Source organism: Brachyistius frenatus, unplaced genomic scaffold (assembly GCF_029030835.1).
Source record: "Brachyistius frenatus isolate BFR_SWC_R1_liver_20210118 unplaced genomic scaffold, ASM2903083v1 Contig_51, whole genome shotgun sequence".
NCBI lineage: Eukaryota > Metazoa > Chordata > Actinopteri > Embiotocidae > Brachyistius > Brachyistius frenatus.
This window is the reverse complement of record NW_027210650.1, coordinates 123,748-136,110: the sequence shown is the minus strand read 5'-3', so window position 1 is coordinate 136,110 and position 12,363 is coordinate 123,748. Positions and strand designations below refer to the sequence as shown.

At 43.2% G+C, this 12,363-nt stretch overlaps 1 protein-coding gene across 2 annotated transcripts; it reads left to right on the top strand.

Moving 5' to 3' along the window:
• Positions 1-1,255: 1,255 nt before the first annotated feature.
• Positions 1,256-12,130, top strand: grb7 (growth factor receptor bound protein 7). Of its 2 annotated transcripts, XR_011311145.1 has the most exons (16): positions 1,256-1,319; positions 4,246-4,420; positions 5,018-5,147; positions 6,583-6,739; positions 6,830-6,951; positions 7,731-7,805; positions 8,060-8,197; positions 8,292-8,402; positions 8,557-8,655; positions 8,834-8,917; positions 9,058-9,174; positions 9,591-9,648; positions 9,740-9,827; positions 10,579-10,672; positions 10,821-11,096; positions 11,300-12,130. XR_011311145.1 is itself a non-coding variant. In XM_069704476.1 (15 exons), the coding sequence occupies exons 2-15, from the start codon at positions 4,251-4,253 to the stop codon at positions 10,965-10,967; spliced, it is 1,590 nt and encodes a 529-aa protein (XP_069560577.1). In that variant the 5' UTR covers positions 1,256-1,319; positions 4,246-4,250; the 3' UTR covers positions 10,968-12,130. The 2 variants fall into 2 exon arrangements, 1 of the variants encoding a protein (XP_069560577.1); XM_069704476.1 differs by having other exon boundaries at positions 10,821-12,130.
• Positions 12,131-12,363: the final 233 nt, after the last annotated feature.

The following is a 12,363-nucleotide window of genomic DNA, read 5'->3' as shown; positions in this document are numbered from 1 at the left end:
CAAGCTTGGTGGTAAAAAAAAAAAAAAGAACTCTGGAAACTCAATCTGTCACTCGGGAAACACCAGAAGTAGGAAGAATGAAATAAATTAAAATAAAGTCGTCTAATAAAACCAACTAAATTGCAAAAATAAATAGTCAAATATATCAATAAAATGTACTCAAAAGTTAAATAAAATATTTTAATAAACAGCTATACAAATAAAAATGTAAATATATTACAGAAATATATATATACATATATATATAAAAACACTGAGTGTACTGTGAAGTGTATTTTCTTGCTCCCACAGTTTCCGTGTTAATTTGTAACTTGGACTGAGCTGCTGGTTGAACTTCACACAAACATGTTCAGCTCAGAAAAACAAGCTTCTCACTGCTTTTCTGTCCAGATTCAACCTGCAGGGGGCGACGGAGAGCCGGTATGAAGTGACTTAACATTCAGTGTTTGGAAGCAAATCAAAACTGTGGAGAAACACAAACAGATGCAATATGACCAGAAAAAAATAAAATACAAAGAGTCAAGGCAAACACAAAGATTCAAAATGACAACAAAGAAATACAAAACAACAACAAAGAGACAAATTCATGCAAAATGGTCGCTGAGAACGGAATAATGCAAAGTTGGCGAAAAGAGGCACAAAATGAGCTGAGGGATTCAAAGCAACCACAGAGATGCAAAATAACCACATGGTGATGCAACACAACAACACAACAACACAACACAACAAGCAAGGCGATCACACATTCACGCAGAATGGCCACAGAGATGCAGAAAACACGACAAAGTGATTCAAGCAGCTGGAAAGAGACAAAAACAATGAAGAACAGCCTCCGACTCAAAACTAGACAATGAATCAGTGTTGGAGTCTTTTACATTTCATTCAGCCGACGCTTTTATCCAAAGCGACTTACAATAATAATAATAATAATTTATTGTGTTTAAATACTTTGTTTGTTAATGATTTATGTTTAAATAGAAAGAGAAATGTAAAGAAATGAAAAAGGACACGAAAGTACATGAACCCGGAAGGTTTAATCTCGTTGCTTTTCCAAAACCTGCAGCGGCTTCAGTGGAGGAGGAGGAGGAGGAGGAGGGGGAGGGGAGGAGGGGGAGGGGGGGAGGGGAGCACACCTGACGGACAGACTCCTCCCCTCTACACACACACACATACCGTTGTTGGCACTCAGTGCTGGCACGACGTCCTGCTTTTGTTTTTCGAAGGAGAATAACAGCAGCTCACAGGTCGACATCATTCAGAAAGTCAGCAGGATGTCTGACAGCTGAAACCCGCCGAGTGACGAGACACGCACTTCACAGGTGAGGAGATGCTAACAAGCTAGGCTAGTCCCAACAGGTGCAGGCTGGTTTCAACCGCGAATAAAAAGTGAATGTAAAGAGATGGAGTGAGCCGAACTTAGCCGAATTTATCTCCGTCTTCATGCCACTTTATTAGAAGTGTGCTGACGTGGATTCGTGTTTTCTAAAGTGAGAGGAAGTCATTTTCTTTTAGTTTCACTATGAACGTTCGGGCCCTGCGCCGACACCTCACCCGTGTTCGCTTTGATTGCAGGTTTTATTGGGACTTCCACTTTGTACGGCTGATCCTCTTTTGTCTCCAGACATGATAAGCGGTTAAATCAGTCACAATAATTAATAATTTATTTACAGAGGCTTCAAGTGTTAATGGTGCACTTGGTGAAATTGAATTTATTCACCTGCACAGTTATTTCGCAAATTAAAGTTGTTGTAGGGCGATGGAGCGAGCCGAAGTGTGTTGAAGGTTTGATAAAGTGAGAGGAGTAATTTTCCAACATTTGTTCTTCTCAACTGTGAAAGTTTGCAGTTTCTCTCATATCATTTCAAATAAAATATTTTCGACTGTTGGAAATATGAATATTATAGTCCTTAAAACTCTGCTGAAACTAATGACTTAATCAGGCAATCAATGCAGAATTGATTAGAAATACGTTTTTATTATCATTTAAGGTTGTTTAATTTAAAAAAAAAGTCACATTTCATCCTGTTAAATGTGACGATTTGTTTCTTTTATAAATTAGATATCTTTGAATTTTGGACTCTGAGCAAATGAAGGCACCTTTTTTTAAAATATTTTTATGGACCCAGCAACTCTTCAAAAAATTAATCATTAATGAAAATGATTAACATTATCATTAACTATTATTACATATTATTTTTTAGATTTTTTCTTTTTGAAGGTTTCATGTTTTTGGTTTGTGCAACTTGTATTTTTTTTTTTTATATAATATTTGTACATTTTACAGACTATTTTAAACGTAATGGACTGACAAAGTGTGGTTTCAGGTTGGATTTGTGCGTCCAGCTGCACCTTTCTTCGTCTTTTGGACCCACGTGCACCTGTTCACACACAAACTTTTTCAAACCGGAGCGATTTTTATCCGCTGGGCGTTTTTGTGTTTGAACAGGGCCGTGTTGTCGGTTCCTCCGGTTGGAGGATAAAGAAAAATGTTCATGTAGACTCTGCGGCAGACAGCCCGGCCTGCCTCCTCGTCTGATCAAAGCTCTCGGTTTGTTTCTGAAGCTGCAGACTGGCAGCAGTTTTCATCAGCTGCTGCATGATCTGCATGGCAATAAAACCACAGAGCAGCTCAGAGCTCCATTCTGTGTGATGGAGTTTATATTGGCCGTTGTGGTTAAATTATGTAAATAAAATATGCTTCTAATATTAATTGCGGTGAGTTTAGAACCATTTAATTCAACAACAAAGCTGATAAACAACAGCAAAATATTGTACGATTGAAAACAGGCATTCTGGGAATTTTGATTGCAAAGTTGCTTCCTTTTTCCTCAACATGATTAATGAATCTTGAATCAACCCAACGTTGTATTTGCTGTGTTCCTCATCATAGAAGTGGCTCCTTCATCACTGTATTGACCTTCATACCTTATAAAGCTTCCAGGTCTGAAGAATGAGGCGATGTAGAAGTGCCTTAAACTGCAATACCAGCGAGTCGGCTCCAAAAAGCCTCCGGCTCCATAGACTCCCATTCAACTTCTCTCATCAAATCCAAAGTGAATAAAATGTGTCCATCAGTTCTCTCGGTGTTGTTAGCTAAAGTCACTCCTTCTTATTAGTTTTCTGGAGGTCCATCTGAAAATAATCCCTCATTCATTAGAAAAGAAGATTCAAGAAGACCTGTTTTTGAGTCAAAATGCTGAACTCCGGTGAACCTCCTGACGTGTGCAGGGAAAACTACAGACTGTAGAAACTGAAAGTTTTAAGAGGGTTCGGACTCGTTGAACTCAGAGATTTACTAATCTGGATTGAACGTTTTCTGCCACAGATTGTTTTTAATGCATTAAATCAATATTGGGAGCTCGTGAAGCCGTCGCTTCTTCTCTTTTCTCCTCTTTGATTTGGATCAAATTATTTAATGAGTCAGAAAGTTCTGCAGTTCTTTAGATTTTCAGGTTGTGAGCTTTTAATTCAGCTTCATTAATGTTCATGTTGATTCATTTAGAGGCTGATAGAGAGATTTGAAATGATTTGGATGGAGATGATTTAAATAAAAAAAAAAATATAGCTTCACCTTTTCACAGTTAGAGCGGTTTGTAAACCGTCTGGTCGATAATTAATGATTTATTCAGGGTGCGTGTTTCCACCTGATAGAAAAATAGCGTGTGTGTGTGTGTGTGTGTGTGTGTGTGTATTCAGATTCAGACTCAGATTCATTTCTGGCTTCCTGCCACTGAAAGTCTATTCTGAGTAACGACAGTGTGACTCAACCGAGCTGTTGTTGTTCTTGTAGCTGTGTGTGTGTGTGTGTGTGTGTGTGTGTGTGTGTGTGTGTGTGTGTGTGTGTGTGTGTGTTTGTCATGAAGTCATCTTGTTTATCAGAAACATGCAGGTTGAAATTGGCTTCTAATAATCAGCTGCAGATCTAAAATATATTTATCACTTCTAAAGTTCACAAATGTACATTTTAGATGTAAAAACAAAGTTGATTAAGTTTTTGATTGATTTCTAAAGCAGATATAAATTCTTTATAATCTTTATATTAATGAATGTCTCCGTTAGAGCTGCAGCAAATAAATAAATAAGCCTACTAACTGAAAATTAATCTGCAGCTAATTAAATCTTAATAAGTAACACATTTTTAACATTCAGGGGTCGTATCTTCTCCACAGTCACGAGCTGCTGCATTTATTTGTTTTATTTGACAATAATTGGAGTATTTAATCATGTTACCCCCCCACCCCCCAGGTAACATGATGGAGGTGGCAGGTCCGTGGACTGAAGTGTTCGAGGGCTCGGAGAGGAAGGAGGAGTCGGGGGGAGGGGAGCCGCTGTTGGGCAGCTCCACGCTGACTCTGGCGCCCCTGGTGGCCGACTCGCCGTCCGTCCGCCGCTCGCAGCCCATCCTCATCACCTCCAGCAGGTACGACCGGTGTCGCTTTACACACACACACACACACACACACACACACACACACACACACACACACACACACACACACACACACACACAGAGAGTGTACGTGACTCACTGGCCCTCTGACGGAGGTGGAAGGATGTTGACTCACGTCGGTGATTCATCAACAGTCACCTGATGTTTGACGAAGTGACGAGTTTCTATTAAGACGGCTGATACTGGCTGGGCGAGCTGTCACCACGGCGATTTATGGGCCCCTTCAACCTTTGCTTAGCTGTGTTTTTCTCGACTTGAGCGACGCCTTCGAGACAAACTTCATTTATCTAAAGAAACGTGAGAGCGCCACCTTCCTCCTAACTAATCATTACACGTTCTTCTGGGAGATAAAAAGATAAAAGGAGACGTAGTGATAAGCTGGGGCGAGGCGGGATCAGTGACTCCAGATATAGTAGTGAGTTAAAAAGACAAAACAGAAACTCGTGATTAAAAAGACCAAAATTATTAAAGTGAATCTCCACCTGTAACCCTGATTGGTTCCTACTGAATACATAAATCTTTAAAGCAGCACGTTACACTTGATATGAAGTTGTTGTTTTCCTCCAGGCTGAAAGGCGGCGAGTCGTTCTTCTCGTCCTCCGTCCCGTCCATCCCCAACCCCTTCCCAGAGCTCTGCAGCCCGTCCAAGTCTCCGGTGCTCATCAGTTCACTGCCTCCACAGTCCAACGCCAAACACGTGAGTCACCATACCAATACACCGGCTGCTGCTTCGGGTGTCTTTTTAGTTATTAATAATTCAAAACCTTCTATATGAGAACTTTTAATTTGAAAAGTCAGTGACAAACTCTCGTTATAGCTGTCAATCAAACAGACACGCCCCCAAAAACAGGTCTTCTTGAATCTTCTTTTCTAATGAATGAGGGATTATTTTCAGATGGACCTCCAGAAAACTAAGAAGAAGGAGTGACTTTAGCTAACAACACCGAGATAACTGATGGACACATTTTATTCACTTTGGATTTGATGAGAGAAGTTGAATGGGAGTCTATGGAGCCGGAGGCTTTTTGGAGCCGACCTCTAGTGGCACTCGCTGGTATTGCAGCTTAAGTCACATCAGCTTCAACCTCATTTTTCAGACCTGGAAGCTACGAACACTTTTTTTCCAGTCTGTGATTGAATATCTGATCTCATGTCTGCTGTCTCACCTTGTTGCCTTTGAGTTGTCGTCACAGAAACTAAAATGTGGACTGACAGGATATAAACCGTTGTCTCCGTCCCTACCCCTGTAATCCTCCCCGGGTCAATACGCAGCCTCTATTTATCTCCGACTGACGCAGACACTCGCCCGACCAGTCGGCGCATCTTGATTGACAGCTGCAGCTTTCTGGTCGGGCCGGTTTTGTCGTCTTCGGATCCAGACGTCACTCTTGAGTTAACGTCCTGACCGAGGAATCACCTGCAGCCTGTTCACCTCAGCAGGAGGAGGAGGAGGAGGAGGAGGAAGGAGGAAGGAGGATTAGATACGAAGCCAAAAAAAGTTGAGCGGCAGACAAGATGAAGAGTAAACATAAGTCACCTTACGTCAGTCTAAAATTAGGAGGAATCTGAAGGCCTTTCTGTTGGCGTGTCAGGGCACGTTAAAACACGGCGTCACAGCTGACAGCTTCTTGGCTTCAGGTTTTGGCTTCTTGTCTTGAAGTTTATTGACGCTGATGCAACGTGTGGTGTTTTTACTCTGCTGGTCAGGGCTCTGATTGATTCTGTTTTCAAGCTGACTGTTTTTGTTTGTAGTCAAACATCTCTGAAATTAATCCAAATAAATATGACGTGTCCTTTCCTGATACCATGTTGTTAGAAGTTTCTGTGGTATCTGTGTGAATGATTGAATATGAGGAGGAAACTGTAGATATTAAGGTCTGGTATTAAAGTTAATATGGATTTGGGCCAACTTGTTTTAAGTCACTTCTTTAATTATTAGTATTTTGGCCGGAGTTTTTTTTTTTACAGTGTAAAAAAATTGCTTCAAATGGAAATGATGTATTTAATTGCGGTAAAAACACTGGAATACTAATATGTGATGTATTATATTGTAGTAACACTGCTGTGAGGCCTTTTTCAGTATTTTAAGTACAATTTTGAGTTAAAAAAAAAAAAATTGTACGTTTCCTCAGCTGATACAGGTGTTCGGAGAGGACAACCACAGCAGGTCGGTGTGGGTCTCTCCGGGGGCCACGGCCAGAGAAGTGTGCCACCTGTTGGTCCAGACGACTCACTGCAGCGACCAGGAGAACTGGGCCCTCCTGGAGCTCCACCCCTCGCTGGGCCTCGGTAAAATAAAACCTTTCAACGGAGTGCCGAAGTGAAAACACGCACATGAAAACGCTTAAACCCTCACAGCCTCGTCCTGTCTCCCTCCAGAGAGATGTCTGGAGGACCACGAGGCCGTGCTGGAGGTTCAGGCCACCTGGTCTCTGAAGGACGACACGAGACTCATGTTCTGCAAAAACTACGCCAAGTACGAGTTCTTCAGGAAGCCGACGGTACGACGCTGCGCTCACACACAAAAACAAAATGTTTACAACAGGTTGTCACGGCAGGCGTCGATCACGCCGCTCGTCACTGTGGTTTCTGATCCGGAATGATTGGCAGGTTGCGTGCCGGTGCAGACACGCTGACTCAACGCTTCAGATAGCGCTCTTAAAAGCGGAGGTGACAGCTCAACACTGGAAACTGTTTTTTTGTTGGTGTTCCTGAACAGCGCGACCACACCGCCTCCTGAAGGAGCAGACGGGAATCTGATCGTCTTGAAACGTCTATAAAAACACTTAATTTAGCTTCTATAAGGCCTGAAATGTAAAAAAAAACAACACACAAAAAAACCAGCCTGATTTTCGATTTCTAAAAGTCTGAAAAATAGTCTTTTGCCTGCTGTTTGTTTTCTTTGTTTTTGTAAATGACTCTCAAACTAAAAAAAATTATATTTACTGTAAAATACGCCAAAAATCTGCATATTTGTGTGGCTAAAACCAGCTAATTAAAAAAAAAAAGATTTGGCTGGAAAAAAACAAAACAATTAATCAGTTATTTAAATAATTGCTGATTAAATGCTTTAGTTATTATTTTACCTTTTTAAAACATGAAGCAGAGCGACTCCTGCGAGATGAGCTTTATCTGAACGTTGGAGATAATCGCGGTCCAGAATCAGCTGAAGTGATGATGATGATGATGATGATGATGAAGAAGCAGCTTCTTTGTCTTGTAAATGAGGTCTCCGCTCCTCGGAGGAGGTTTAACGACCGCCTTCTCCTTCCTCCCGCAGCTCTTCTTCCCCGCGGGCATGATCTCCGACAGCGCTGATGTCAGTAAAGGGATGACATCATCAGAGCTCATTCAGGTAAAATCAGGAGCTCATTCATGAACATCAGCGGACGCTAAGAACTCTGGGTAATCCTCGTTAGGGCTGCGGCTCGGGGCTTCATCAGCTTTATTCAGACTGACGAACAAAAAGACCGAAAACACCAAAGAATTATGTAACTTTTATCTTTTCACTTGATTTTACAAGTTTTAAGAAACTTTGGGAACAATTTATTTATTTAAAATGAATTTAATCCAGATAAATGTTAACAGTGAGCCGTGTTTCCTCGTCAGAACCTGCTGAGGTCGGGGACGTGTCCGGAGATCCAGGGCTTCCTGCAGGTTAAAGAAGCGAGCCGGAAGACCTGGAGGAAGGTCTACTTCTTCCTCCGCCGCTCCGGCCTCTACAGCTCCACCAAGGGCTCGTCCAAGGTCAGCGCAGCTTTATATTCCAGACAGAAGTAACGAGGGCTGTTCGCACCGGGCCGCTGTAACGTGGGTTTGCTTCCTGTTTTTCGGGCACCAGGAGCCTCGTCACCTGCAGTTTGTGGCCGATCTGGAGGACTTGAACGTGTACACGGTGGTGAACAGCCGCAAACTCTACGGAGCACCTGCAGACTTCACCTTCTGCATCAAGGTGAGCACTTCCTCCTCCGGGCAGGAAGCACTTCCTCCTCCGGGCAGAACGGGATCAGGCGGGCCGAGCTGAAGTGACCTTTTTGTGTGTGTGTGTGTGTGTGTGTGTGTGTGTGTGTGTGTGTGTGTGTGTGTGTGTGTGTGTGTTTGTACAGCCTTCCAGAAATCCCATCCGTGTCCAGGCCCTGAAGATCTTGTGTGCCGAGAACGAACAGACGCGAACATGTTGGACTTCAGCGTTGAGATTGTTTAAGGTGGTTCATTCTCAGGATTTCTTCAAAAAAAAAAAAAGAAAAGTGGATTATATCCGTTCTGTAGGCAGTAAAATCACTGAATAATGAATTAATGAGACTGTGTGTGTGTGTGTGTGTGTGTGTGTGTGTGTGTGTGTGTGTGTGTGTGTGTGTGTGTGTGTGTGTGTGTGTGTGTCAGTATGGGAAGAAGCTCCACTGTAACTACCAGTTGTCCAACTCGGCTCCACGAAGCCTGGAAGGAATAAACCTCACAGATGGCAAAGTGAGTTCATCACGAAGTGTCACATGACTCAACATCACGACGAGTCTTCCTGTTGTGTCACATCACGTTCAGGCAGATAAACACACTGGTTGTTTTAAAAAAAAAAAAAAAAATTAAAATGTGTTTGTTTGTGTGTGCAGTCAAAGTCGGAGGCCAGCCTGGTGGCCATGGACTTCTCAGGGAAAGCTGGAGGACGGGTCATCCAGAACCCAACGGAGGCCCAGAGCGCAGAGAGGGAGGAGGGGCAAGCCTGGAGGGTGAGGATGGAAGGAGGGGGGAGGGACAAGCCTGGAGGGTGAGGATGGAAGGAGGGGGGAGGGACAAGCCTAGAGGGGGAGGAGCCTGGAGGGGGAGGATGGAAGGAGGGGGAGGGACAAGCCTGGAGGGTGAGGATGGAAGGAGGGGGAGGGACAAGCCTAGAGGGGGAGGAGCCTGGAGGGGGAGGATGGAAGGAGGGGGGAGGGACAAGCCTGGAGGGGGAGGAGCCTGGAGGGGGAGGGAGGGGGGCGAGGATGGAGGGGGGACAAATTAACCAACAAACAACTTTATGAAGCTGAAACCGTTTTTATTTTGCGTTTGTGTCCTTTTAGTCGAAGTAGTAAATAAGAATAAAACACTATAACTGTAATTATTGTTTCTTTGTGACCTTCTGTTTCCTGGTTCTCGTCTTTAGAGAAGAGAGGCTCTGAGGTGCAGCCTGCCCAACCTCAACTCTGCTGCCAGGCCGTCCTGTAAGTCCACACGAGAGGAGACGGAGTCCTGATCCAAGTGTTCCTTAAAAAAAACAAATCCTCCTCATGTCTTTTATGTTTGTTTTTATAGCGATTCATAAGACCCAGTCGTGGTTTCATGGCGGCGTGTCCAGGAAAGAAGCTCAGAGACTGATAGAGAAGCAGGGGCTGGTGGACGGGTGAGTGCAGGACGACAGATGACAGGAAATAGTGAACCATTCTGTATATCGCCGTTAAAATGAAACGCCTACGTTCAGTTTGAGTGCATTAGCTCTCGTACGTCGACTTCTGCAGCTCTACCAACAACAGGCTGTTTTTAATATATAAATGACTCTCTATTCTGATTGGCTGACTATTTTGAGTGACACACGTCCTGGCCAATCACAAAGTTTTCTTCGTTCTTGTAACCTATCAGCTACTCGAAGGAAACATAACATTTTGGACAATAGGTCCGTGCTGAGGGCGTGCCTGGATTCCAATATAGGTGGGCGGGGCATAGTGTCAGATCCAACCCTTTGCTCCTCCCCAGCTCGTCCAAATATGGTCACTTCTAGCTAAAAAATAAAAGAGGCCACAATGCAATAAGGTTAGGTTAGGTTAGGTTAGGTTAGGTTAGGTTAGGTTAGGTTAGGTTAGGTTAGGTTAGGTAGTTACTTTATTAATCCCCGAGGGGACATTTTTTCGCTACAGCAGCATACAGGAAGCAATAAGATAATAATAGAATAATAGAAAGCAATAAAATATCAGTAAAGTATCAGTAAAAATATAAAATGCACAGTATATACAGTACAGTATATATCTATATATATTATATACAATAAATCTAAATTTATGCATTATAGGACCAGATGTGCTGCCAATGCACAGCGTGTGTAAAGAAGTGAAATGATTTATCCTTCCTCGGTCGGTGTGTGTTTGTTTTTCCTGCAGGATGTTTCTGATCCGTGAGAGCCAGCAGCACCTGCAGTGCTTCGTCCTGTCGCTGTGCTACAAGCTGAAGACCAAACACTACCTGGTGATCCCCGTGAGTTCCCCTCGGCGTGTGTGTGTGTGTGTGTGTGTGTGTGTGTGTGTGTGTGTGTGTGTGTGTGTGTGTGTGTGTGTGTGTGTGTGTGTGTGTGTGTGTGTGTGACGCGCCCTCACCGCCTGCTCTCTCTCCTCGTCCACTGCAGTGCGAGGACGGCGGCAGGAAGTACTTCACGATGGACGACGGCCAGACGCTGTTCATCGACCTGCTGCAGCTGGTGGACTTCCACCAGATCAACCGGGGCATCCTCCCCGTGTGCCTCAAACACCCGTGCGTCTGCGTGGCTCTGTAGACCCGCGTGACTTCTGACCTGCCGGTCCGGTATTGGTGTACCCGGTGTCGGTGTGATGAAGTCATCGGGGGAGGGGCTGTAAGACGAGGACGAGGCCGGACGTGAAGCGTATCGCCCGCCCCGCCTCCCGTTAGTGTTTTTAATTATTCGCCGCAACACAACCGGCTCCAGACAGTAGCTGCTGCTTCTTTTCTCTCTTTTTTTTATTAATGAGCTGCAGGTTCCCCCGGAGATGTCTTAATTAGCCACGTCGAACAGCCTTTTAACGCTTTGGTGGCGTTTTGGAGAGAAAGAGGACAGTTAATGATTTAATGATGTGCACTTTGATTCAGATCCACGCGACCACGACGACCTTCGCTGTGATGAGCAGCGTCACGTCTCATGGTGGCTGCACCGCAGTTCGGGGAGGACGTGGACGAGGGTGGCCACCAGAGGGCGCTCTGAGTCAAAGCTCAGAGGAAGGTGGTTCCTCAGCTGGGAAAGGAACCTCCTGTATGTTTATTATTGTGATGATGAAAGCACCCCAGGTTGCAGTCATGTAGCATGTAAAGTCCACTGTTGTTGTTTTTTGTATATCATCTTCTTATTCGTGCCTCGTATTATATTTTAAATGGAACCAGGTTTAATGACGATTTCACTTTCCTGTATTTTGCACACCGGTGGTGACGGGAAGAACTGGATGGTCCTGTGCGTTTAAAGCTGCGACATTTTGATATTTAAACAACCAAAAAAAAATCAACCAAAAACCAGGTCCCTTTTTTGGGGGGGGGAAGGCTTATGAGCAGGGAAACTCAAAAGATGCTAAATGTAACTCACTCATAAATTCACGTTAAGACGCGATGCTTTATTTTAATAAATAATAAATCTGTAGTATATTTAAAACAATCCTTAATAACTTCCTGCGGAAATTATTGGAAAATTCTGCACCTGTAAAGTTAAAGCATGTTGATCTTTTGTGATTGGTTGTTTTTTTGGTGTTTTGTCCTGAAGAATCGTCACCAAATACAAATGTTGGCATTAATGAACTAAATCAGTCCAAAATGACATATTTACTGTTTTCCCCTCATGTTTTTTTTTTTTTTTTTTTATCAATCAGGGTTTGTTAGTTTTATTTACATTCAGTGTATTTGTGCCCTTTTCATACCCGTTTTTTATATGTTCAATAAATGCTTTAAATTTTAAACGGGTATTCCTAAATACCTCCATCTTCAGTGAAATGGCTCATATTACTGTTATTTTTATATTTTGATATATAAGCAGCATTTTATTTTTGCATCTGGTCAGGAAGGAGGTAACAGTAAGATGATGTTTTTCAAAAATATTAGTTAAAAAAAACCCGTCTTCACCCTTCCATCGTATTACGTGATAGGAGGTCCATAATAAATAATAAATCTGT

Bases quoted from the DNA above. Each gene is read 5' to 3' on its own strand.
- grb7 (XM_069704476.1), top strand. From the start codon at position 4,251: ATGATGGAGGTGGCAGGTCCGTGGACTGAAGTGTTCGAGGGCTCGGAG. The intron at 6,740-6,829 runs GTAAAATAAAAC...GTCTCCCTCCAG, and splicing joins CCACCCCTCGCTGGGCCTCG to AGAGATGTCTGGAGGACCAC. The intron at 8,656-8,833 runs GTGGTTCATTCT...TGTGTGTGTCAG, and splicing joins CAGCGTTGAGATTGTTTAAG to TATGGGAAGAAGCTCCACTG.